A 27384-nucleotide genomic window follows, 5' to 3' on the forward strand; every position below is an offset into this window, starting at 1 on the left:
AGCATGTAAAATATGTTTTATTGTTCTTTAAAAGGGCTCAGGGTTTGGTTTTAAATCAGGCTGCACACTTTTTATCAGTCTGACATCTCTCTCACCATGTCAAACTGGCTTCAGCTAGCAATACTTCATTAAATCCAAAAGAAAAAAAAAACTTTTAATTTTGAAGAAAATCCAGTTCTGAGAACAATTAACATTAGTCTGTAATTTAAAACAAAATGAGGGCTAATGTTTCATGTTGCTTTATATACCCTTCTCCTCATACAGAACCAGGAATGTAATTTTCCTAACTCAGGCAGGCACTGTTACTGGTGGATAGTGCACACTCGAGCCACGCGCATGCGCGCACACACACGGGCGTGCGTGCACGCTCTCTCCCCTCCTTTCTCTCTCTCTCCCCCTCCCTTCTTCCCTCCCTCCCTCCCTCCAAACAACAAAAATCAGAGCAAGTCAAAGGAAATAGGTTTGTTATGGTATTGACCAAAACCCCTGGAGTCAACAGTCTATCTGAGCTGAGAGGATATGCTGTGTTTTGATCTTGAGCCTATGTTAAAGGAATCTACTGTCAGGTTCTGAAATAAAGAATGTTGGATAGTACCATCATTTTTCACTTAAAAATCCTAGAAACAATTTCAAAAAGCATTATCTTGTTTCCTGGGATGGGGGAGGAGAGAATCTACAGATTTTCATTTATTTAAAAATCAAAACAACTCAGCATAGGAAATATGCAGTTCACACAGCCAGCCAACATCTGAGGTATCATCAGTGTGAGACAAGGTCCCGGTCCATTCCTACCGGCCTAGCTGATCCTAACAAAATGGGAAGCTTATGGCTCTGTACAGCAAATTCCAACAGGACAAGATGACCCTAAGACTTTATTCAAATCCTTAGAAGCAGAGCACTGTTAATAGTCAGATGGAGAGTGCAAGAGCCCCTGATGGTATCCTCCAACTTGCTTTGTCAATGCAGCCTGGTCACAACTGCAAAGGAGCAGAGAAACAGCTTTTCTAGATCAGTACATTGAATCCAGTAAAGAACCTGAAGAAATGATACTACACCACTGCATTAGCCACACAGTCCCTTTGCTACGCACTGAGCTGCTCTATGTCTCTCTTCTACCCTGCATGGCCTGTGGACACACACTCACTAGGCATTGTTGGTTTTGAACCAGCAAAAATTTTTGTTAAATCTCATAAAGAACCTAGTAAGAAAAAAAACAAGGCAATCAGTGGTTAAACTGAACTGTACATTTGGGGGCAGTTTGAAAAATACCTATTACAGGCATTTCTCAAGTCTAAAATACTGTGTCTTTGCTGCTACTCCTTTGACTATTCCTGAAAATTCAGAGTAAAAATAAGTCCTAAAATAAAAACTTTACATTACCAGCATTCTCTGACATCATTAGACAGAAAATCAGAGTAATGCTACAGCCCACAAGTCTACAAAGGTGTAGAAAGTGTGCTAATGCTCTGCTTGGAGATATCTTTAGTGATGGCCTGGAGTACTCCCCTTCAGAAAACAAAATCTCTGGGACATCCACTTAGCTTCATTGGTTGGAAAAGAGATGAATTCGACTCTCAGCTAAGTTCTTGAAGAGAGACTCCTCTTAAAATGCCATTTCCCCACAAATTCATCAAAACAAAAGGTTCCTGGCTACCTTGCCTAAAGTTGAAAAGGGTTTTCAAGAAAAGAAACGAACATGAATAGCCCATCATCAGTAAAGACTAAAAACCACCTGGATCTTACAATATACATGCCATTGCTTTTTTTTTGTTTTGTTTTGTTTTTGGTGTTTTTTTGTTTTGTTTTTTTCCTAAAAGTGCCCAGGTGGGCTTAAGGCTGCCAGACTGCACACACATCTACAGCAACATGGGCTTCTCCTATTCCACCTACAACTTGTATCAGGGGAAAAAACAGGGATAGGAGAAAGTGTGAAGAAGGGAAAAATATACCGCGCCTCCCCGCCCCCCCACCCCCAAGAAAGAAAGAAATCCCATAACAGGGAGATCTATGTGCCAAGCATAATGGAAGAGTGTGCTCCCCAAACAGATGGTTCTGCAGAGGCTAATGTTCTGCTGGTTTTCCTTAGAGACCTATTTTGAGAAAGTTAAAAAAGACAGGAGATTTTGAAATAATTCAATCCTGGCAGAAATTCAAACTCCAAACTAGGAGTAAAATCATCCTTCACTAAATTAATCCTTTTTTTCTTTCTCTTTTTCTTTTCTTAAACATTTTATTCACGTTATAGAGGGATTTCTTTTTTGTTTGCTTTTTTCCAATCATTAGGAGAGTGGTTGAGGAGTACTGAATCCATCACTACTTTTGATGACACAGTTAAGATTCCAGATTCACATTTCCAGGTACCAAGAGTTCCCTCTAAATGCCACGATCAAGTCAGCCTTCGTATACATTTCTTTCTACTGAACACAGCAATGCCCATTGGTATCTCTGAAGCGTAATCGCATCTTAGGTCGGTATTTCTCCAGGTAAAGCAGCTGTTTGGAATTGAATGCTCCCCTTCTTTTTCTGAAAATACAAGAATGGCAAACTTTATCATGTAAAAAAAGAGCTGCCTGATTCACGGAAATGCATATTTCTAATCTCTACACAGCTGAAAACCAGCATATTTCCCATACAACATCACTTCTTAAGTGAAAGAGCTGGATTGAAACATGAATTTTCTGTGCCTTCCTAAAAGAAGAAACAGACAAATTTTCTTTGCTGACTCTCATTAGAGTCTATTAATCATTTAAAAAAGATCACAATGGTTTATCCAGAGACATCTGACTTACACTCTTCCCAATTATTCCTCATATTAGAATTGGCAGCAAGTATTCAGGATAAATGAGCAAGTATTTATATGAAGCAGCAGACAGAGATGGCATTCCTTGAAATACATTACCTCCCTAGAGCTGCTACCATACATTTCATGCCCTTTGTCCCAAATAGTCATTTCTTATTCCTCTCTCTCTCTTTTAAAGAAAAGGTTAAAAAGGGAAAGGGCAAGACAATAGTTGCCAAAGATTCCTGGACAAAAAATAGCACTGCCTGTTATTCCAGATTGATGTCAAGATTCTGATTCTGTGACTGAAACAGGTTACTTCAGATTCTTAGGTGATTAACTGCTCCTCTATAGTTTTATCCTGTCCTCTCTGTCACAGAGAATTACATTTGGAAGGCATTTTGGACATCTATTAAATGAGGCACTAGATCACTGAGACTCAGCTACCTAGCTATTCATTTTAAAGATTCCTAGATATTCAAGTCATATACTGGACATAATCTACAATGTCCAAATTTGCCACCTAAATTAGAAAATCTTTACATCTGGGAGCCAGCAGTGTTATTCTCAGTTTCTCTATCACTCGCTATTTTTGATATGTTCAAACAATATTTTAAGCCAAAGACAGCAAATTACCCTGTACTATAAATGGACACTTTTAATAATTTTTCTCTTGTATGATTTTGCTTTCTGTGTTTCTTTCTTTCTTTTTTTATTAATTAATTAATTAATTTGGCTGAGCCAGGTCTCAGCTGCAGCATGTGGGATCTCAGTTCCTGACCAGGGATCAAACCCAGGCCTCCTGCACTGGGAGCGCAGAGTCCCACCCAATGGACCACCAGGTAAGTCCCATTTTATGTGCTTCTGAACATAAAACTTTGTACTCACTGTCTTATAAACTGAACTGCATCTTCATACTTCATTCCACATTCAATCAAAGCAAGTGCAACCAGCACAGGTGCCCTGCAGAGAGAAACTCATTTGTAAATAACCACAGGTCTTTGGAATTAAAGGATTTTTTTAAAACCCAGGATTACATATTACCAAAATTATGTAAAGCTTGAGCTTTCTTTGTTCCTGTATACTAAAATATCTGATATTTTTCTACATAGTAAAAATATTTAAATCATTATAGTTTTTATGGTATTTTCTATTTTTAGTAAAGCACAAAATTCTAAACCTTTATTAAGAGATCTTTACTCTTTAAAATATCACATTATATCTCAAATTTTCACATCATTTTATGTCATCAAAAATTAACTGATCTTTAACCATTATCATAGTAAATGACCAAATGTATTATCTTGAGTGACTCAGAATTTTCGTTACAAATCAATTTTCGTATCTTCTCTTCACCAAATACTAAAAAGGTGCTAGATTTCCTCAACAAAATCCTTTCCATGAGCTAGGAGAATGTCAGAGAAGTCGTAATTAGGAACTGCTTTCTATATCAGTATATATATACTTTGTAATATAACAAAGGAAATGATGTTTTTAGAAAGTCCATTATAGGACACCAACTTTGGACTGACTACCTAACTAGGATAGCTATTAGTTTAAAAAATTGCCCCAAGTCAGGATAAGGACTGAAACTTCTGACCCTGAAGAACAAACTGTACTACACTAAACTGCAAAAAAGAAAAATAACAAACAAAAGGGTTGAGCAGAGGTAAGAGCCTGAGTCACCACCACCTTGAGGCAACAGCAGCTTGCATTAATGTTTTGAGTCAAAGTACACATCATAAATTCACATTTAATCTACTGTTGATGAGTGTTGCAACAACATTCCATGTAATGCTTAAGGAAAAAGGTTTTAAAATCAATTTTCATTTTCTATACATTTCCTTTCAAGAGTTTAAGGTTCAACCATCTGCTCTTCATCTACTAACTTCCCATTCATCTCAATCCAAAATTAACCACGGTACAGATTCTTCAAATCTAAAGTTATTTTAACTTTGTTGCCCATTTCAAAGACCTAAACCTTTGATTACTGGAAATGGGGAGAAAAAGAAAACATACTGAAATAAGACTGTATTTTTGGCTCAAAGATAAGATAATTACATTAGACCAGTTTCAAAACAACTTCTGAACTATCACTAAATCTAGTATGGTATCAGACTCAAACAATGAAACATAAAAAGTTATTTTGAGAAATCAATACACCAGCTTTTGCTCTCATTTCCTTTCCTTTCAGGCAATTTAATATTTAGTGTAATAAATGCAAATTTCTATCCAAGTGAAGTTTTTGATAATGAATTCACAGACAAAAGGGGAAGAGCTTACCTTCCCAATCCTGCAACACAATGCACTGCAACACAGCAACCTGGCTCCTCACGAAATTTGGCTTTTAGTAGGTTTAGCCAATCATCTACTATCTGATTAGGGGGTGGCGCTCCATCATCAAAAGGCCAATCCTGGGAGGAAAAGATCTTTTACATTAAGTTGGTATTTTCTCCAGAATGAACATCCTAACGCACAATAGCTGCACAGTATACAGGGCAGGCCTAATCATACTAACTGTACTATATATGTACCTATTCTTAATCACACAATTCTGATTACTTCTGAAAAATGATCCAAGATCAAAATTCAAGTGTGCCAACAACTTAGCCTTCTCAATGAAGCACAGCCAGTATCATAAGCATCAAACTTTGTCTTTGGAAATATCTCTTATCAGAGTGATAAGAGGCTAGCATTCTTTAAATATTCTTTAAATATTTAAAGAATATAATAATAATAATAATAATAATAAATTATTTGTTCTTTAAATAATGTTATTTAAAGATAAATAAATATTCTTTAAATATCTGAATAGAGCGGTAATTAGACATAATAGAGAAAACTAAAATTAAAACCAAGAAAAAGTAAGAGCGGACGCAACACCTGTCAATAAGATTTAGACATCCACTCTAGCAAAGAAGTATACCAACTAGTATCTCATTGGTCTCTAAAAATATAAATATTTTTGAGGATTACCCCCAAACAGCTCTAAGTTATATCTTTCCTTTAGAGAAAGACTCTCTGATAAGTAATTTCCAACAGCAGATCATAACAGAAACATACTACCATCTTTGTGCTTACATATGTATTTTTTAAAAAGTCAAGCAGCAAATATTTTTAAAGCTCTGCCTAAATTATACACATCCCATTTTACAAGCACAATGCCACACGATACAATCCTGAGCAAATGAAGACCATTTTCTCAAGTATGCTTTTCTCTTTTTATGTTCGTTGATTTGGGTTGGTTTTCAATGTACATTCACAACACAGGCAGGGATTTCTCTTCCTTGCTACCTAGCACACGGTCCTGAGAAGCCAACACAAGTCATTTTGAAGAAAGGAGGGAAGGGAGATTCACGTTACATACCCTCTCTCTCCCATCTAACTTCAAGGACAGAAATGCAAAGACACTGGGAATTTTTTTTTTAGTATACTACTATTCTAATGAGATTGGATAAGGACACTTTAAGGTACTAGAGAAGGAAAAAGAGAAAACTGACAGAGCACTAAACTGATTCTGCACTCATTACTGGCACCACTAAAACACTTCATGGAGCCCATAAGCCATGACAGCACATTGTTTGATTTGTCAACTACGCCCCATAATTAAAGTGCTGTCAGTGTTATCATCATAAGTGTCACTACAGAATTTAACAGCAGTAAATAGCAGTAAAACTAGTAAGTACCTTAGTTAAGAGCTTACTTCCTCTAAAACTCCCTAAAATGCATCTAGTTAAGAAACAACAATATGAAAAATGCTTTACTTACTCATATAAGCAGTTTCTATCAAAAAATCACTCAAGTAGTAATTTAGAAGCATCTGAACTTCAAAATGACATGACTGAAACCACCATTAGTCTTTTCTAATGTGCCTCTGATTTATAAAAATATTGGGTAAAGGGTTGAAAGGTCTCACTTTGGGAATACCCTCTTATAAAGTGTCCCAAACCCTCTTCACCTAGCAAAAGCAAATCAGCAATCCAACGTAAATTAAAATTTCTGCCTAGGGGAAAAAAAAGAAATTCCAAGCTTAATTCTAAATGTCCTTTTTTCTTTTTTTCAAGCTTTAGTTAGACCTTTAATTTTATCTGATCACAGCTCTTTAAAACAAAACAAAAGCCTAGATTTAAAGGCCTGGAATAAATCCCAGATCTACCATTATCTTCTACAAACTACTTCAAGTTCTTTAGTTTGTTTCTATTTCATAAATGTGTTTACCAACATTACTGACTCAAGCAGACTATGGTCAACCTGCAGTTTGTTTTCTCACCCTGCCAAATGTCAAAAATGTCAAAAGAAACTGATTTCTCATCTATCCACTAAAGAACATACTCTCAATACAGGAAAAAGAACTTGTATTGGGGGCTTCCTAGGTGGCGCAGTGGTTGAGAATCGGCCTGCCAATGCAGGGGACACGGGTTCGATCCCTGTCCCAGGAAGATCCCACATGCCGCGGAGCAACTAAGCCCGTGCGCCACAACTATTGAGCCTGCGCTTTAGAGCCCATGAGCCACAACTACTGAGCCCATGTGCTGCAACTACTGAAGCCCACGTGCCTAGAGCCCGTGCTCCACAACAAGATAAGCCGGCAATGAGGAGCCAGCGCACCACAACGAAGAGTAGCCCCCACTCACCACAACGAAGAGTAGCCCCCACTCACCACAACTAAAAAGAAAGCCTGCGCACAGCAAAAAAACCCCAACACAAACAATAAAATTAATTAAATAAATAAATAAAAAATGGCAGCATTCACAGCTTCTACTCACCAAAAAAAAAAAAAAGAACTTGTATTGGGTTTAATTTCAGAAGTTAAAATTCTGCTGTTTTTTTTTTAAACACAGAGCTACATTTTATACATTTATGTTTATACTTATTCCTAGTGATTTCCAGCCAGGGGATCTTAAAGTCTTTTAGAAATAGGAATGCAAGCAAAGTATTACTACCATGCCATACTATTAAAATACATTTTAAAAAAACATGATGTTTGGCTATTTAATTTTTGTGTTTTCACCAAAGCGGAGGTGAGGAAACTGTATGTATCAGATGTGAGACAACTGCCTTACCAAGAAGACATTTATTTTCTTTGCATCAACTGCCTTCTCAACTACTAACCAATGCAATAAAGACTACAGAACCACCTCTCAATGAAAAACAGGAACATAATAACCTTGTACCATTATCTTCCTTATTACTTTCTTCCTAACCAACTACTTAAAAAATGTCCAGTTCTCTTCGCACTACAATGCCTTCCCACAACCATGTCAAATAGCTCTAAGACACAAAGACTACAAGATCATTTCAATACATGCTACTGTAATTTAGACAACCTTTTAGGGAATAAAGTATAAAATTTTACCTAATCAGAGGTTCCTGTTTCCAATAATGAAACAGCATTTTAGGGGCCAAGGAGAAATTTAATTTAAAATAATTCCAATCTCTATAGTCAAAGTGAACTATGAAAGAAATCTAATCATACAAAAGCTTGTTAGAAACCTACCAAAAAGTATCAGAAACTATGCTGATTACTCTGGAGCAAGATACCTTCTCCTTCTCCCTTCTTATTCTCTTCTCCCACCTTTTTGTCCCCTACAAGTTATCCACAAAATATTAAGGAACCAATTTGTACTTGTAAAAAGAGAGAGAATATTTCTACATAATTTAAGAACGTCTGATGGAAATTGCTTTCACTTAGATTCAAACCAGTAGCCTGGAAACAAAAGCCAAACATCACATTAATTTCCTAGAGGGAAAAAAATAAAATTTCCATTTTCTTGAAATAAGTGTGCACTAAATTTTGCCTCTTATTTGTTGAAAATACTCTGCATCTGTAGACTTTAAGGGCAAAAAATGAACAAAACTGCCAATTCAAAGAAATTTTAATAGAGTACTATGATTACTGTATCTCCTGTAAGTTTAAAAAGCAAACTATGAATGCCAAGTTTTAAAAACATCTATGTTTGAAAGGTACAACTTCTTTGTAGTGAAAAATTAAAACACTACACACTCACTAGAACGTGGATTCCTTCTTTTTCAACTGGTGCTTTATCATACGTAGCATCACAAACTCGAACCAAAGTTGTCACTCCATACTTCTTAAGTTCCTTTAAAGAAAATAAATATAAGGAAACTTGTTTTTAGAATCTGCAACGAAAGCTTTAAAAATATATATATCCTTATAAACTGAAACGAGACCTCATTCTTAAACAAAGATCAAAATCATTCTCATTGTAACAACATACACAATGGACACTCTTGCATTCACAGTGGAAGAATCAATAAGATCCACCTTTGTAAGGGGCAATTTGGTAGCATAACACAAAAACTTTAAAAACACACATACACTTTCACCTATAAGTTCTACTTCTGGAAATTTATACTAACAAAATAAAGATATACACAAAGATTTAGGTACCAGCATGTTCAGCACAGTTTGTCTGGGATGGTAAAAAGCTAGAAACATTAATGGTCCAAAAACAGGTGAATGGCTAAAGGAAGCATAGCACATCCATACAGAATACTATGGCAGCTATAAAAATAGTACTAAGGAGGTTGGGAGAAATTTTTAAAAAATACACAGTGTGGGGACTTCCCCAGGGGTGCAGTGGTAAAGAATCTGCCTGCCAATGCAGGGGACACGGGTTCGATCCCTCGCCCAGGAAGATTCCACATGCCGAGGAGCAACTAAGTCCATGCACCACAACTACTGAGCCTGTGCTCTACAGCCCACAAGCCACAACTGCTCAGCCCGCATGCTGCAACTACTGAAGCCTACACGCTTAGAGCCCGTGCTCCGCAGCAAGAGAAGCCACTGCAATGAAAAGCGCTCACACCGCAACAGAGTAGCCTGCACACTGCAACACAGAGTAGCCCCCGCCTGCCACAACTAGAGAGAGCCCATGCGCAGCAATGAAGACCCAATGCAGCTAAAAAAAATAATAAAATTTATTTAAAAAATACAGTGTGATCCTATCTATATGTATATTTATAAATATATACATAAATACAGAGAAAAACATCGAGACACCAGGTATTAACAGTTAAGTATTTTTAAACTGTCTTTTGCTTATCTGTATCTTCTGATTTTCATGTAGTAAGTACATATTGCTTTTTATAATTTAAAGAAACAAAAACAATTTTGAAATTAAGATTAAAAAGTGGTATTATACTACAAAGTCAAGTAACACACAATTATAGCCAGAAGCCTTACTCCTTTAAAAGCTTTCCTACAATAATGCCTAATCCTGTCACTACCTAACTTCAAGGGGCCACCAACATCTTTTTATAGTTGCAGGAGTCTATGACCAAGGAATCCGCAGGCTGAAAATAGTATCATGTAATTCAGCCAGACTTAAAGGTGACTGAACAACCTGAGGGCATACAGGCCTGGAATCAACCTGTACACTGTGTACACAAAGTTAGGAAGCTCAGAGAATTAAAAATATAAATAAGCAGGAACAGTGATATCCTACAAGAAGTGTCCATCATCTGGTTATCTAAAGAGAAAAGTTATTTTAATTGCTAAAGGACTTCATTCTTCACAGAAAGGCCTTCTTATAAAACAGACTCAGGAAAGTTGTTAGTGTTATATATTGAGTCAGGAATTTTTAAAATTTTCAAAATACAAATAAAATCCCATTAAAATGAACTCCACAGTAACTGTTCATTGAAAGGTTCCAGAAGAAATTTTTTATGGTAAATATTTGTGACCTTCAGCAAGTCAAAACCTCTTCTGAACTCAGTTTTGCCATCTGTTAAGTGAGAGAGGTAGATTTAGAATCCCTAGGAGTTCATCTAGCCCTCTTAAGTCTACTTCATAAACACATCAACAGAAATCACTAAGACTGAACAACCTTAGAATGATTAAAAAGCTTACATTCAAAAATCTGTAGAATAAAGTACAAAATGTTTCTCTACTACTACCAACAGAAAAAATGGCAGGATCTGACATAAAAAAGGCTACCTATAATACCTTTCCTTCCCCTAAATTTCTGGACCCTTGTATATGATGGTTCCTATTGCTAAGCAGTTCTAGTTTTTCATCAAAAGTGGTTAGAACATTTGAGAAAGAAAGGGTTTTAGTCAGATAGTTCTACCACACACTGTGTGCCTTCAAGCAAATTCCTAAATTACTAAATCACTCTGAACCTCAGTTTCCTCATCTATAAGAGGGAAGTAATAATGGTACCTATACCTCACAGAGTTATTGTGAGCGGTAAATAATATAACACATAAAATTGCTTATTGTAAGGCTGGGTACATACTAAGTAGTCAATAAATGTTAATTGTCTTTATTACTGAAAGTGTAACAAAAGAACTGCTAATAACGTTAAAAGGATACAGGAAAAAACACAGTACTAGATAATTTCTAAGATCTCCCCAAATTCCATAAATGTTCTTTTAAAAAATCTCTTTTAACTAATGCAACTCAATTCAAACAAAGACTGGTAAGATGACATCCATACTTCAATCTCAGAAACAAATGGCTTTGTGGTAAAAGATTTCTTTACAATGGTGTTAATTTTTACTGGGATTTTACCTACAAAGCAATCCAAAAGGTACACCATGCTACAATCTTACCTCTGTGAACTTGTTGAGGGTAGCATTGGTAGGGTTGTGGGTTATCAGAAAACGCATGTTCTCATAGGAGATCTCCACAGGGGCTGGACGGTTCATTATGGCAAATAAAAAGTGTGAGCGTGCGTGTGTGAGTGTGATGGGGAAAATGAAAAGAAAAATCAATAAATCTTGAAATGTTTCACAGCAGAAAACATTAAAAAGACCACTAAAATGCCTGTTATCAATCAGTGTTTTCTCTATTCAACTTGTTTATTCTTTAAGAAGCTTCTCTCTTCAAGACAAGCAGAAGTATTTAGAATCCACTTCAATCCAAATTCAACTTGGGCCTCAATGTCTGCTGATGGATACCTTCGGACTCAAAAAAAATCCAACTACATACGAAACTTAAGCAGCCTTTACTACATTTAGGCACTAGTGAAACAAGTTAAAAGTGTAGGTCGCTTTTCACTTTTGTTTACTTGATGCTTAATTTTACTGGAGTCATTAAAAGAAATATGCTTGCAATTAAAAAAAAAAAAGCCAACTATTTCTGAGGCCAGTCTCGGTGTCCAGAATCTTCAAGGCAATGTTAGTTATGGCACATAGAACCTCCAAGCTCACTTGTCAGCGGAAACGCTGTGCTGAGCCTGGCAGAAGTCTGCCCTCACGCTCAGAATCGCCATAAATGTGCAACGTATATTCCAACGAAAAACCTGGAGGAGAAAAGCATAAGTAAGATAAACTGGAGGCTGATAGCACAGTAAACACATAGTACACACAATGCTCAAAGTCAAGAATACATTCTTTATAAGCCCAAAGACATCTGAAATGGCGCCGCTTCTCAACTATTGCCATCTACCAAGAATCAGATTGAAGTGTAAACCAAGAGTTTTAAAAGTCAGAGATTCAAAAGTTAAGTATGTCTTGGGACTTCCCTGGCGGTCCAGTGGTTAAGACTCCACGATTCCACTGCAGGGGGCTCGGGTGTGATCCCTGGTGGGGGAATTAAGATTCTGCATGTGGCCAAAAAAAAAAAAAATGTTAAATATGTCTTCCATTTTTCAAAACAAGACTCAATAAAGTTTTGTACTAATAAGATTATTTCTAACTCAAGTCTTTAAAATGACTGAATTTTTAAAATCATTTTTAAATGATTAAAAGATACTTAAAACTTCCCTCCATGGACTCTTTTATAAAATTCATAATGATCTCCTTATTTTTCTGCTTTGATGTTAACTATCTTTGGTAAAAATTATATCTGTAAATGGATGAAGGATATTTACCAAAATTCCACTTTAAGGATTTAATTATTTGTATCTAAAATATATGTATTGGCCCCAATTATGATATCAGTTCATAAAGTACTTTCAAAAATTATCTTCTTTTCCTCACAACTGAGTAGTTTTTAACTACCTATGAAAAATGAGGAAAGAGGATCAGAAAAGTGAAGTGACTTGTCTAAGTTAAATGAATTAGTTGAACCCAAATTCAAACTCAAATCTTCTGTTAAGTCCTGTATTTTTTCCAAGGTACCACAATGCCAGCTGACTCAACTAATGTATAAAATCCATTCTCTCATTTCTAGTCCAATTTATCTTTTTACTATTTCTCACATCACTACCTCAAGAGTACAAAAGCATCCAAAGGTTAATGACTGACACAGCAGTCTCCAATCCAAGTATTAATTCCTACCAAAAACAAGGCAAGAAGTGGCAGAATTTTTGAAGCAGAGTAATCTGTATAGCTGGCTCAGTCAGAGTGTCAACATAACCATAAATTCCTCTGAAAATAGGGACAAGGTCTAAGTTCTTCTACTTACCTCTTCCCTAAGCCACCAATAAATGCTCATTTAGAACTCTAAAACAGATGGCTGTGACCAAAGAGATGAAAGATAATGACTTACAGAGGCACCTGCAGGAAGAAACTGAAACAGATAAGAACCAACCTAAGCCTCAAACTTTCAAGCCTAATCTTCTATCTTCAAGTCTTCCTTTTATGATATTCTTAATAGCATTTTATTTTGTAAATTACATGCACATACTTCTGATTATATTACTACAGACACAAGCACAAAACTAAAACATTCCTAAATATGAGACATAAGAAATTCAAAATGTCATTGTAAGAACTTCAGTACCTCAGCATGAATTATCCACTACAATAAAAACACAAAACTACACTCAAACTAAGAAAAACATAATACACACCATCACTCTTCCTAATCTAACTCATAATTCTAACTGTAACCCTAAAACACAGCCACTTTAGATTACACATTTCACAGAGTACTCCTTGAACAGTCAGGAATTTTAAAGCTAGCAGAAACTTAAGAGATCAAATACACTGACCTTTAAAAAAAAAAAAAAAGATGCTGTTTGGGATCCAGAGAGATCAAAAGGACTTAAGACCACACTGCTAATTAGTAGCAGATCAAGGACAAGAACCCAATCTTATTTTTCCTTCAGTTCTGACTAACGGAGGTACCCACATATTTTTGAAGTCATAATCTTATTCATGACAGTGTAACTTTTCTTCAAATATATGTTTGGATGTTCATTTGCAACTCTGTGACCTTATAATAAGGGGAGAAAAGATTATTAAAGTACCTACTCAAAGAACAATGGTTTGCATGCAGTGCAGAGCAAAACACAAGGAAATTCTAACCCCTTTGAATCCCTTTGGTTTAATGATGTTATCGCAGCTAATATGTGTCAGCTGAGAAAGGCACTGAAAGACCAGCATTGTAGTGATGGCCAGGCTTTAAGGTTACAGCTCTAGCTAAGTTTTCTACCTAGCCATCAGTATTTGTCTGCCCAGCAAACAGAACACACTTTATCCCATCTTATTCCTCCAAGCTCATTTTGGAAGGCCTACTTCCAGGGATAAGGATAATTTATTATTAGATTTTTCAATTCTTTTTTTTTTTCTTTTTCTTTTTTTGCTGCATGTCTTACAGTATCTTAGTTCCCCAAGCAGGAATTGGAACCCGGATCCCGGCAGTGAAAGCGCTGAGTGAGTCCTAACCATTGGACCACCAGGGAATTCCCAGATTTTCAGTTCTTAATACCATGCATACTGAGATCCCAAGCAAAGGAATTTCTGCCAAATGAAACTATGTTCTATCAATGTTAACAGATACATGATAAAAGCAAGCTTCTGTTCCTTTCCCCTCCCCCAAGAGTTCAACTACACATTAACAGTTAAATGTTCTGCACCTGTCAATTCAGATAAACTAATGCTGGTTTCTGTGACAGCCATAAGAATGCAAAGCAAGCAGTTTGTAAAAAAATCGTAAACAACCTACCACAGCTGGAAAGTCCTCAAAAGTTACAGAGCCATACATTTTAGCATGAACTCAGCACCTGTATACCTTACTGGAAAACTTCCTCCTAAAGTTTTCTCTCTGGCATTGATTCTGCTCTACCTACTTAAGTAAAAATTGATTTTTGCTTTAATTTATCAGATGATGGAAGAGGCTGGTTTACTTGACACATAACAGTATCAAATTCAATACATATCCAAATATTCTCTCCACCCTTTATCTTTTATAGAATCTAACTATTAAAATATTGAATTTGGGATATTTCCATTTCTTAGGCAACATTTACATTTTTAACAAAAGAATATAATTTCACTGATTATATGGGATACAGGATTACAAAGGATGGTCTGTGACAGAGAAATCCTTTTAAAATAAAGAGGGAAAAGAGAAAGAAGAATGGAGAAAGAGGGGCACTTCCCTGGTGCCTCAGTGGTTAAGACTCCGTGCTCCCAGTGCAGGGTGCCCCAGGCTCGATCCCTAGTCAGGGAACTAGATCCCACATACATGCCTCAACTAAGGAGCCCGAGAGCCACAATTAAGAGCTGGCCGGTGCAACCAGGGACTTCCCTGGTGGCGCAGTGGTTGAGAATCCTCCTGCCAGTGCAGGGGACATGGATTTGATCCCTAGTCTGGGAAGATCCCACATGCCCCAGAGCAACCAAGCCCGTGTGCCACAACTACTGAAGTCTGCGTGCCTAAAGCCCATGCTCTGCAACAAGAGAAGCCACCGCAATGAGAAGCCCATGTACCTCAACAAATAGCCCCTGCTCGCCACAACTAGAGAAAGCCCACAGGCAACAACAAAGACCCAATGCAGCCTAATTAATTAATTACTTAATTAATTTTTTAAAAAGAATTATGTTGGGACTTCCTAGGTGGCGCAGTGGTTAAGAATCTGCCTGCCAATGCAGGGGACACAGATTTGATCCCTGCCCCAGGAAGATACCACATGCCATGGAGCAACTAAGCCTGTGCACCACATCTATTGAGCCTGCGATCTAGAGCCCGTGAGCCACAACTACTGAGCCCATGTACCGCAACTACTGAAGCCCACGTGCCTAGAGCCCGTGCTCTGCAACAAGAGAAACCACAATGAGGAGCCTGCGCACCACAATGAAGAGTAGCCCCCACTCGCCACACTAGAGAAAGCCCATGTGCAGCAACAAAGACCCAACACAGCCAATAAATTAATTACTTAATTAATTTAAAAAAAAAGAATCATGTTAAAAAAAAAGACCCAGTGCAACCAAATAAATAAATAACATATTTAAAAAAAAAAAATGAAGCAAGAGGGGCCTGGAAGAACAGCAAGCAAGCAGAGGCCTACCAAGCTAAAATAGTGCACTGCCAGTAAGACTAAGTCAACACAACAGAGACTACTTAAAACTCTGAAGAGAGGTACGTTACAAGTTTAAATATCCAGTGTCAATACTGCTAATATCCACCTAGATAAGAACGAAAAGCCAAAATGCATGAAATAACACAATACCCATCATTTAATCATGGCACAATGTTAAAACAGAAAACCATGGAAAGTTTAAAAAGAATAAAACATCTATATAAACTGATACGGTAAGGTGGCTAAGAGACACTAATAAGTGAAAAGAGCAAGGTACATGACAACATGAGCAGTATATACAGAAATATTTGTGAGTACTTAATATGTTTTCATTCCCATAGGCTATCTGGAAAGTAACAAAGAGAAGAGGTAACAGTGGTTGCCTCTGAGTAGAGGGGACTGGAGCTGGAGGCCAGGAGCATGATTTATAATATATACCTTCTGAAGTTTGTTTTTTTCCCATATACACATTACCTTAATTGTTTAAATTTTTTTTTAATTTTTATCTTTTTTTTGGCCTGTGCCACGTGGCATGTGGGATCTTAGTTCCCTGACCAGGGATCAAACCCACACCCTCTGCATTGGGAGTCCAGAGTCTTAACCCAGAGTCTTAAGCCGGGGAAGTCCCTTTAATTTTTAATTCTAGGGTGATAAAGAACCCTACAATGACTTACAATTTAATTACGTCCTTAAAAGTGCTATAACCACTGGATTACAAAGAGCCTCAAAAGGTCTAGTCCCTCTATCCCTGGCAAGCCTGTACCTATACATTTCCAGAAAGACAGTTTTCTTCTTTGTTAAAGATACTAAATTGTTGACTAAAATTCAGATCCTGCTTTGGCAACTGTAATTCTAAGTTCAAATATAAGTACAAGAATACAAGGGCATGCGGGAACTTTACAAAATCAGCCCCATTTAACGTAACCCAAACTTACTGGGCGTCCTTTTAAAAATCCTGTCAAGCCACTCACATCAAGCTTTCCACTGAGAAATCATGTCTATTTCCAAGTGAAAGTAAATGATATAATAACCCTCTCATTTGATAGGTTATGCCAATATTCACCAAACTAAAAACAGCACATTATAAATAAACGTACAAAAAGAACTCTAGATCTCAGAAAATAAAATCTAAAAGCAAAGGTCTGAAGAACAAGTATATACATTTACTGTTTACTTTTCTTACCAGAAATTCTACAGGAAGTCATGCAAATTTGAGTCAGTGTGGTTTCCACAAGCAGACAACATGAAAGCATAATATGGTATATAAGACTAAAACCTTGCAACAAGTTTTTCCTAAAATAAATCCATTTCACCTTATTGAAGACATCTGCATTTCCCTTAAAATAAGCATGAATGTGTCAACAGTAAAGAATTCATTCTCATGAAGGATTAGACATTTTCCCTGCAATTTGGCTAATTAAGAATTTATAAATTCAAATATGTATTGGACACATAATACTAATCATATATTCTTATAGGTGCAAGAGCAGTAAACAAAACAAACAAAAATTCCTGTCAGGATGGACCTTATATTTTAGTAGGCAGAAAAAGATAAATAAAACATGCCACTGCTATGAAGAAAAATGCAAAGCAGGACAATCTGCAGTGCCAGAAGGGAGAAGGGATTCCACTTTTAAATAAGGCCAGCAGTAAAAGCCTCAATGAAAAAAGTGACATTTTATCCTAGACCTGGAGTTGTGAGCCAAATAGCTGTTTGAGGGAGCATTCTAGGCAGAGGGATTAGCTCTTGCAAAGGTTATGAGGTGGGGCCATGCCTGGAGTGTTCTAGGAACAGCAAGGGGGCCAGTACTGCTGGAACAGATATGGCAAGGGAATGAATAGGGTCAGAGAAATAAAAAGCCTTATAGGCCAACAGAAGTATCTGGCTTTTATTGAGAAAAATAAGAGGTTTCAAGCAAGTGTGACAACTTATGTTTAAAAGGATCACTCTAGATGCTGCATGGAGGCAGATTATATGAGTAGCAAGGGTGGAAGCAGGGAGATCTGCTGGCAACTTGATGCTATAATCCAGGAAACAGATAATGGTAGCTTGGGCCAGAGTTGTAGCAGAGCAGTTGCAGAGGATATGAATCAGTTTCAAGATATACCACCTTGAGGTAGAACCCAGAAAGATTTGTCCACAGACTGGATATGGGGCCTGTGGGGAAAAAAGTCAAGGCCCTGAGTAACTGTTAAGAACTCAAAGAAGGCTGACCTAATATTCACAGACTATTCAGACCACAGACCATAAAATCTTCACAACCATTAAGGAAGAAAAGCAGGGAAATTCCTCTGTAAAGAACTGCTGTATCTACTGCATTTTGACCATTTGAGATAAAATGTCTTAAGATTTGTAAACTAAAGAGGACTCAACTTTGCTAATAACACTCACCTTCTGGGTGGGGGACTGGGCAAAGTAGGTGAAGGGGATTAAGAGGTACAAACTTACAGTTACAAAATAAATGTCACAGGGATGTAATATACAGCATAAGGAATATAGTCTATAATACTGTAATAACTTTTTATGGTGACAGATGGTTACTAGACTTATAGAGGTGATCATTTCATAATGTATTTAAATGCCTAATCACTATGTTGTACACCTGAAACTAACATATTGTACCAAGTAAACTTCAATTTTAAAAAAGCACGCACAAAAAAACCCCAAACCCTTATCTTCTGGTTAATTGGTCTCAAATTGGCAATTTTTACTCATCTTTCATAACCTACTCCCAACTCACCAGAGCCCTGTAGAAATAAGAGCTCTACTCTCTGTACTACTTACTTTTATTTATCCCCTCTATTGTTGCATTTGTCAAACTCAAAGTGAATACATCTGGCTCCCTGAACTCAGACAATTCAAATTAATGTTAGTTCTCTTCCCCTACTGACAACAGTCCTGGGGAATTGATAAGGAAAGAGGTATCATTAAATTCTAGGCAAATTAGGATCCAAAATATCTGTAAACAAGCTAAAAATAGCAACATGCTTCTTACTGCTAACAAAAAAAAGTTTCATAGTTACTCCTTTGGTTATTCCCACTTTTCCACTTCCTCATTTAAGGAGGGAACTTGAGAATCAAGTTCCAGTATACAAATCAATAATCAGTTCTATAAAAAGAAATTATGACCTTGATGGTGGGAAAGTATCTTAACACTTCAGAACCAGCAGGACATACATGGCCTGCCACTCAGAAAGGAAAGGAAAGCAATTAACCAACAATCACACCTGCTTCTGAGAACAGTGACAGTTATTTTCTGAAGTTCTGTGGGCTCTGTTCCCACTCAAATGAAAAGGGAGTGGTTTTCAAATTTGTATGTACCCTGGTGATTAGAAGTAGTGGTCCTTTTCTGGTAATTCTTACCTCTACTGTAAGGCAAAAATTGCATTAAATATTTTCATGCCAGACTTGAAAATATTTACATTTCAATTTTGTACTCCATTGTTCCTCTAATGATAAGTAATTCTCCAGCTGAATCTCTTTGTCCAAATATGTTATTTTTCCTTTCAGAAATAGAATGTAAATGGAGACAACAGCAGTATGGCCAATTCTCATTTTTCTAAACAATTATTTGAACACCAGTAAAAACATTAAAAATCCTAACAACACTATTCTCGTTATTGGACATTATCTTACTGTTTTCAGTGAATCTTTTAAAAATTAAGTTAAAAAGCTCTATTATATTGATTCTACTCATTCATATTTCCATTTCCAAGCAAAGGCGATCATCTGCATGGGCTTTATGTTTAAAGACTTCAGTTTACATACATTTCAAGACTCCCAAGCTTCTTTATTATTATAAAGTTTAGGCATCTTTTCCTAAAAACTTGTGGCAACCTCCTTTATACAACAGAGAACTATTTAAAATTCAGCGGCCTTCCCATAAAATTAAATCCTAATATTTGTTTTCTCCTTTCCTTCCATCCTTCTTTTCTTTAATCTCAAAAGGCTAAATAATATTCCTGGATAACAATTTAAATCTCATCATTTTACTTCAGTTTCCAACATCACTATATATACATTAACCCAAGAACCACTGAATTATTTCATTAATAAAGAAATGCATTTGAGAGTCTGAACTTCAGCTGTAATAAAGCAAACTCAGTAGTAAAAATCCAAAAGGACACCTGAATTCACCCTGTCAACACCACTATGAAATGTTTTCTGAGCTATATCAGGACAGCTAGAATGACTGTAACAGCTGCAAGTTCCCTGAGGTTGCAAAATAGATACTTGGGAAAAGGTTATTTGAATCACCTTTCAAAATAACCTACAGCACAGGAGCAGCATGCAAAGCAAAAACTTCCAGTCTATTGTTAGCATTATTTAAAATGTATGTTTCAGAGTTTAGCAGTTTATGTGTCAGCTTAACTCTTTCATTTCCCCATTCTGTCTAACATTGAGCATATTTAAAGGTCCTATTCAAGTATCCACCACCAAAAGGGGGGGAAGGAAGCTCTCTATGTACAGGATGCGGAATAAAAACATTCCAAATTACATCTTGTCAGCATAAATTCTTTTGTTTGAGCCCCAGAAATTTTTCTGCTGTTAGGGCATTTTGGTCCAAGTTTCCCCTGAACTAAATTACACTTCACTTCCTCTCCTAAACTTGCTTCTTATAAATCACATTATACTTCACAGAAGATGAGTACAGTACAAGATAAACAGACAAGAACCCAAATCATTCAATCTGGAGCTGCTGGTGGCCTTTTAAAATATACTGTTTACCCACTAATTGCCCAATAATGACTTGATGTTTATATTCATAAAATACAACATTCAAAAATCTTTAGAAACCATACAGTGAAAGCAGTTGTTTCACATTACATATGAATGTGAAGTAAAAATGGTGAAATATCTCTATAACACCTTCTCAAGGGGTTGTTATTCTTTGCTCACCAGCTTAGTTCAACATGGATTCACCTGCCTTCTCTTCTCACCTAAACAATGCAAAATTTAATCTTTCGTGTCCTCTTCCTGCAAATGCTTACTGAGATGAGGGACAATATACCTGCTCTGAATGATACTAAAACACAGCCCATCTAATCTTACAACAAGCATTTGTGGAGCTCTGTTTGCATACCATATAATCACCTCCCAGGATCAAGATCCTAGAAGAATCAATGTGGGTGAAAAATATTTAATGATGGGCATTAAAACTTCATTATTAATGCTACATACTTTGAAGACACTAAATAAGCATGAATAGAATGGAGGAGGATTAACTAAGACTTCTGAGGAAAGGTAAAACTTTTATGACAAGATTGGTAGAAATAGTGACAGGCCATGGTAGCATGACTTCAGAAAGGAACTAGGCCTTTGGTTAGATAACTCTGAGGAGGCCTTGACCATGCTGAGAATCTCAGACCAATTCAAATGCAATAAAAGCTCTTAGGAATTTTAAAAGTAGTAACTCTTTGCTGAGAGAAAACAAATATTGCCATATCGGTGGGCATCTTATGATATACTGAGCAGCTCCATAATTACCAGCAAGCCTCACAAAAAACAGCCTTACTAAAACCTACCTGATAGCTGAATTCTTTTTCCCAGTAAACAGATACAAGTTTAACTGAATTCTACTTGTTGATGACCTTCAAATGAATATCTCATCTCACTAGAAAAACAATTCAGAGTTTAGGCTATGACTGAAATTTGATGTGCTCTTCATCCAGAAAGATCTAAATTATCTGAATAATTTAAACCAATCACCAAAAGGAGACTTGTTTGTAACCACACATGTGGAATGAAGAATGTCACTAGAATCTATTGTTTCTCCATCATATCCTTCTCAATTTGCTGACAAATCCTGCTGATGACTCATATCCTTCTGCACTAACCAGTCACTCTGTTCCCTCATGATAGGCTTTTCACCAATAACAGAAAGAAGGAAACACACCAATTTGTTTCTCTATTAAAAACAGTAAATATCAACGTATGTATATAAATCCAATCTACAAAGATTATGGTGGTACAACCTAGTGAATGTTTCCAGTAAAAGAGTGCCAAAAAAAAAAGTTATGTTCAAATCTCAAAACTAAAACATGACTAGAAGAAAGCAGGCTTGATTGTGAATTTGAATTCTTGTCAAACAATACATTCGTTAAGAGCCAACATTTTTGACCACTGCAGAAATAAAAATATAAAGTAATTTATCTGATCTGCTAAAGCAAATATATCATGTGTGCATTTTATGCCAAAAGAATTAACATTTTCTGAGAAGAATGAAATTTCAACCCAAAAATACTATGAAAGGAATTAAATACACCAATTCTCTAAAAGGTAAAGACGGTTCTAATGGTCAAAATATTTTTTCAAAACAGGCTCAACTAGCAAAGAAAGGGTCACAGAAAAGCTTAATCTTAAAATTCTCTACAGCTTAAAAAGGAATGTTGCGCAATATAAATTTATATTTAAATGATGAAATTTAGTTTCTAGGCTACTTAAAATGGAGTGGATGCTGTGTTACAGAACCTAGGGGTAAGAAATCAGTGCAGGCAAACAAAAAACATTTGTATTCAAGTCACATAAAAACTGTTGGTATAATCTGCCAACCTCTCATAGCCATTTTTCTGGAAGTTTATACCCTGTAAATCTATACTGATTGAACAAATAGTGCAGGGAAAACCACCTCAACATATGCAGGAGAAAGGTTACTTTCTTATCTGGGTCCTAGTAACTCCACAGGGTTACTATGGAAAGTGCACAGAGCCTACAGTGCTGTGCAGCTTCTCTCATGGAGGTGTCAAAGCAGTGACTGTTTCCGGTTTAGCCTAGACCTCTACAACTTCAAGGAACAAAAGGTTCAGATACAACAGCCACTTGAGCTCTATACCAAGCAATCCTGTAAGGCTTCAAGTCCCAACAGAGTGACCAGGAAGTCAAAGGAGCCAGAGAATGTGGTTCAGTCAATTAAATGAAGGATAACCAGAGAAAGCTACCAGACACCTATCCATATATACTAGTTCTGAAGTTAAAAATGGATAAAAGACTCTTCTAATATTCCAGATTAACAGATTCAAATCACCATTTCCCAAGTAATTTTAATTGGTGGCATGCCACTCTTCATTTAACAAACCCAAGATACAAAATTATCCAAACTGTAACATCAAGGACTTTTACTTTATAAACTTAGGGAATAATCATCAGTTTCTATATAACCCAGCTAGTATCTTGAGAAAAATCTCAAAGCAGCAACGTTCCCCAAAGAGCAAAAAAAAGAGCTAAGTATCCTTAAAAACAAGCAAACAAAAAAACCCTAACTAAAAACTAATTTCAAGCAAAGAAAAGGCAATTTTCTTAACATATACCGACTCCTACATAATTCCCCGTAAAATGACTAGTTAACTGCAGAAAAAAAAAAAGGTCAGCCAGAGACTTAAGTGCTTTAAGCCCCAAGGAGAAACATTTTTTTTTAATCCACCACCATCTATTTACTGATACTCTTTAACTAGGATTCAACAATTGATCTCTAAACCAATTTTCTTATCTGTAAAACTGGAAGGATGCCACTTACTCCCAGGGTTATGATGAATTTAAAATATGATTCACGATTTAGCACAAAGAAGATTTTTAAGACGGTAATGTTGAAACCTAAAGCATAATGTTGGACTTCACAAGTACGCCTCAAAATCTCCTACCACTACCCTAATTCAATAAACATAACTAAGTCTTCTATGTTAAAACTATGGATCCTGATTTCCAGTTGCTCAAAATTTTTAAAGATCACCTTCTATAAGTAATATAGCTGATAGGATAGCAATTGAAGAAATCAAACTAACAGGCTTCCCTCTAACTTAAGTTTCACTCTTCCAAGAACAACAGCTAAAAATTTATGTAATGCTCCTCTGCATCTTACTTGTAAATGCTTTTCCTAGAGACTTCACTGGTTACCAATCCCACATTTCAACAAAAAAGGAACAGTACAGTCAAACCCTATAAAATAAATCGCCATTAAATTCCAACTTTGTGTCTCAAAATCAGTGTTCTATAACTACTGCATATAGAAATGCTATCTTTAAAGACAAAGTGAATAAAAAGATATCTTAAAAAAATAAATCTGTTTTTCCTTGTTCACACAAATGTCTTTTCAAATAAAACATAAATATGGGGCTTTCAGACTTTTTAAGAAAGTATGTGCAAAAGCATTCAAACATTTACTCTTCCCTAGTGCCACCAAAGCTCAATGATGTTGTAAATGGCTCCTGCCTATAAATTTGGTTTGTTCAAATTAAATATTACTTGCCTGACTCATGGAAGGAGTGGTTTGACTTTTGCTGTTCTGAGTCAGAATATACTCAGTTCAGCAGTTCCAAACAATTTTTCATTTGTACAGGTGGTCTAAAATGCTCGTAGCCTTTTCCAGCTACTAAATATAACAAACTGTTGCCTTACTAGAAAAGTCTTAGTGATAACAATACTTTGAATCTGCAGTTCCATTTATAATTAACAAAGAGCTTTCATATATATTTTCTCACTAGATCTTCACAATCTCCTGAGGTAAATATCCCACAAAGCATAAGAGACTTTCTCAAAGAAGTGACAACTTCTGATTGACTCAGCCCCAATTAATCTACTCTTCTTTTCCCCAAAATAAAAAACATAAAAGGCTGCTGGATTTCTTTAATCAGACTTTCCTCTCCCAGACATATCCCAGGTGCCTCATAAAGACTGCCTCAAAGCACCCTAAGGCCCCAAGAGAGTTCCAAGGCAGAATCTCCACCCACATAAAAGCCTAGCCTAACTTAGAGCTAGGCTCCCCAAAGAGCCTCAAGTCAGCATCTCCTAAATGATCTCCTTGCCTCCAGTCATTCAGTCTTCTGCATTAACTTAAACATCTCTCATCTGTACAAGCTGTTAGGTCACTGTGTGGCTAAGAAACCTCAGAGAAACTAGTACTAGGGTAGTTAATGGTATAGTGGAAAATTCAAACACTTTGGAGTCAGACTGACCTGGGTTTTTAATCCAGCTCCCATTCTTATTACTTTCTGATCTGGGACAAGTTACTTAACCTCTTTGAGTCTCTATATCTCCTCATCTCATCACTTTAAGTCAATGAGGGCTCATCACTGTATCCCTAATAGAAACCACTCAATATGTGCCAAATGAATGCAAATGAGGACATCTTCCACCTTTTAATAGTCGCTGTGAGAACTGAATGAGAATATAAAAAGCACCTAGTACACAGCAGGCATTTAATACTAATTAATCCCCCACTGAATAGTAACAATACTATTTACTATTTCTGAAAGCAGAGAGCATGCTAGTGATTGAGAAAAGTACACTATAAGAAAAACATAATTTCTGACTTCTAATTACACACCAATGCTTTTGCTTGTAATTCTATCACATCTACTACCAAAAAGACCATGCTACTCTTTGCTTTTATAGAAAAGACTCCCAACTCTTAAAGAGACTTCCATCATTACGGTATAAAATCCATATCAAGGTCCTCTTCATCAAGAACCTCTACTTCTCTAACACAAGAATCTGGGAAAAGTCCTTGACAACAATTAGTCCATTCACTATCCACTATGAAACAACTTTTAAAATGAATACGAGCAATCAACTTCTCACCTATCTTCACCAACACAATGGTATGCGGGCAAGTGATGATGAAGCCTGAATAATGTGTCGTTCTGAAGCCTTAATTTTCTTTCATACGTTGAATAAGGCATAACTTCACTCACTTCCTGTCTGAAATTACTCTGTAATACAGAGCAAGGCAGCCAGTAACTACCCTATTAAATCCAGCAGTGTCTACGGTTTGGTGACTCCATACATATAAGATGCTAGAACTGCTAGATATTTTATACATTTATTGAAAAATTCCAGTAAATAATAAACTAGCCTATGGGTCTTCTTCAGCATCAACATGCTACACCATTATTACTACTTCTTAAACACTTCTCTCCAGAAGGGTAGGAAAGGGCTAAAATCTAAAAAAAATTTCTTAAATTTACCTAACAATAAAATATCTCTCACCTGAAAAACTAGCAGTACTTTACAAAATTCTATCTGAACACTCTAAAGGCAAGAGCCTAGGATCCTGCACAATACACAAACTTGTTTTAGTTAGCTCTCAGAACCCCAGACTAGGATGGAATGCCAATCATATGCTTGACAAATTCGGAAATTTATGTCCATATCATAAAATATTGGGGGGGGGGAGGGTACAGGGCCAGAAGATGATCGTGACACTGGAATAGGCTTCTGTACCCTTTCCTCATACTTGAACCCAAGGACCCAGGGGCAAGATGCTCCTGGAAAGAACTCCCTAACCCAGGACACCCTGGTTCACTATGGCCCTAGAAAACGATCAGGGAGAGCCTCCAGGATGCCTGCTCACAGACTGGACAATTGCAGGCACACACTTCCACGCTCCCTCATCTGCCATTCACCTTCTCCCCAGTCTCTCTCTCACACAGCACTTAAGGTCTCCCCCCACCGCTCTACTCCATGCACGCAACACTCCCCCTCCCCCACTCACTCTCCCCATTTACCCCACTCCCCCACGCACACCCATTCTCCCCACACTCACTCGTTCCCACACGCTCCCTCTCACTCTCCCTTGCACTCACCCACACACGCTCTCCTCCCACCCTCCTGACAGTCCCCCCTACCGCCTCCCACTCGCACGCCCCCTCACTCTTCTCTACACACACGCACACACCGCCCCCAACTCCCCCATCCACACTTTCTCTCCCCCCCACACATGCACACTCAGCCCCGTCCCCGGCTCACACTCTCGCCCTCCCGCACGCACGTCTCCCCCCAACATTCTTGCACACAGCACTCGTCCCTCCCCCTCCCACACGCGCGACCCCCCCCACCCACCCTCTCTCTCCACGCTTCGCAGCCGCGCTCCCCCCGCCCCCGGCCCCGGCCCGGCCCTCCTTCCGGGGACGTGTCTCGGGCCTGCACTAATGGCTGCGGCGCCTCCCGCCCTCCCCTGCCCCGAGGCCCCGGGAGCCGGCGCGGGGGCCGCCCGGGAGCAGCGCACTCACGCTGGCGAGCTGGGGACTGGGCATTGAAGTCCGGCGGCGGCGGGAGCGAGGAGGCGCCTCTCTCCTCAGTCACCTCGGCGGCGGCGGCGGCGGCGGTAGCGGCGGCGGCGACGGCTCCCCCCCAGCCTCGGCGCGCGACACCCGGCCCGGCCCGGCGGCGGCGGCGGCGGCGGCGCGTGTCCACGAGTCCGTCTTGCTGCTGCTGCTGCTGCTGCGGCCGCCGCTGCGTCTCCGGCTGCCGCCGCTGTCCCCGCTGCCGCCGCTGCCCTGTGGCGTCGCCTCGCGCTATGCCCGGCCGCCGCTGCCGCTCCAGCCGCTACCGGACGGACGACGGTTACAGCCCGGCCGACCGCGCCGCCGCCACCACCGCTGCGCGCGCAGCCG

At 37.9% G+C, this 27384-nt stretch overlaps 1 protein-coding gene across 1 annotated transcript; it reads right to left on the minus strand.

Moving 5' to 3' along the window:
• On the minus strand, positions 1-27384 carry PTP4A2 (protein tyrosine phosphatase 4A2). The gene is made up of 6 exons (XM_057703679.1): positions 27001-27384; positions 11357-12048; positions 8788-8880; positions 5063-5193; positions 3668-3742; positions 1-2523 (listed from the first exon to the last, which is right to left on the minus strand). Exons 2-6 carry the CDS (start codon positions 11450-11452, stop codon positions 2415-2417), a joined length of 504 nt encoding a protein of 167 aa, XP_057559662.1. The 5' UTR covers positions 11453-12048; positions 27001-27384; the 3' UTR covers positions 1-2414.

The sequence above is a fragment of the Hippopotamus amphibius genome, chromosome 1, assembly GCF_030028045.1.
Source record: "Hippopotamus amphibius kiboko isolate mHipAmp2 chromosome 1, mHipAmp2.hap2, whole genome shotgun sequence".
NCBI classification, from domain to species: Eukaryota; Metazoa; Chordata; class Mammalia; order Artiodactyla; family Hippopotamidae; genus Hippopotamus; species Hippopotamus amphibius.

Bases quoted from the DNA above. Each gene is read 5' to 3' on its own strand.
- PTP4A2 (XM_057703679.1), bottom strand. From the start codon at position 11,452: ATGAACCGTCCAGCCCCTGTGGAGATCTCCTATGAGAACATGCGTTTT. The intron at 3,743-5,062 runs GTAAGCTCTTCC...TTCTCTCTGCAG, and splicing joins TGTGTTGCAGGATTGGGAAG to GGCACCTGTGCTGGTTGCAC. The intron at 2,524-3,667 runs GTGAGTACAAAG...TTGTATTTTCAG, and splicing joins GCAGTTCAGTTTATAAGACA to AAAAAGAAGGGGAGCATTCA.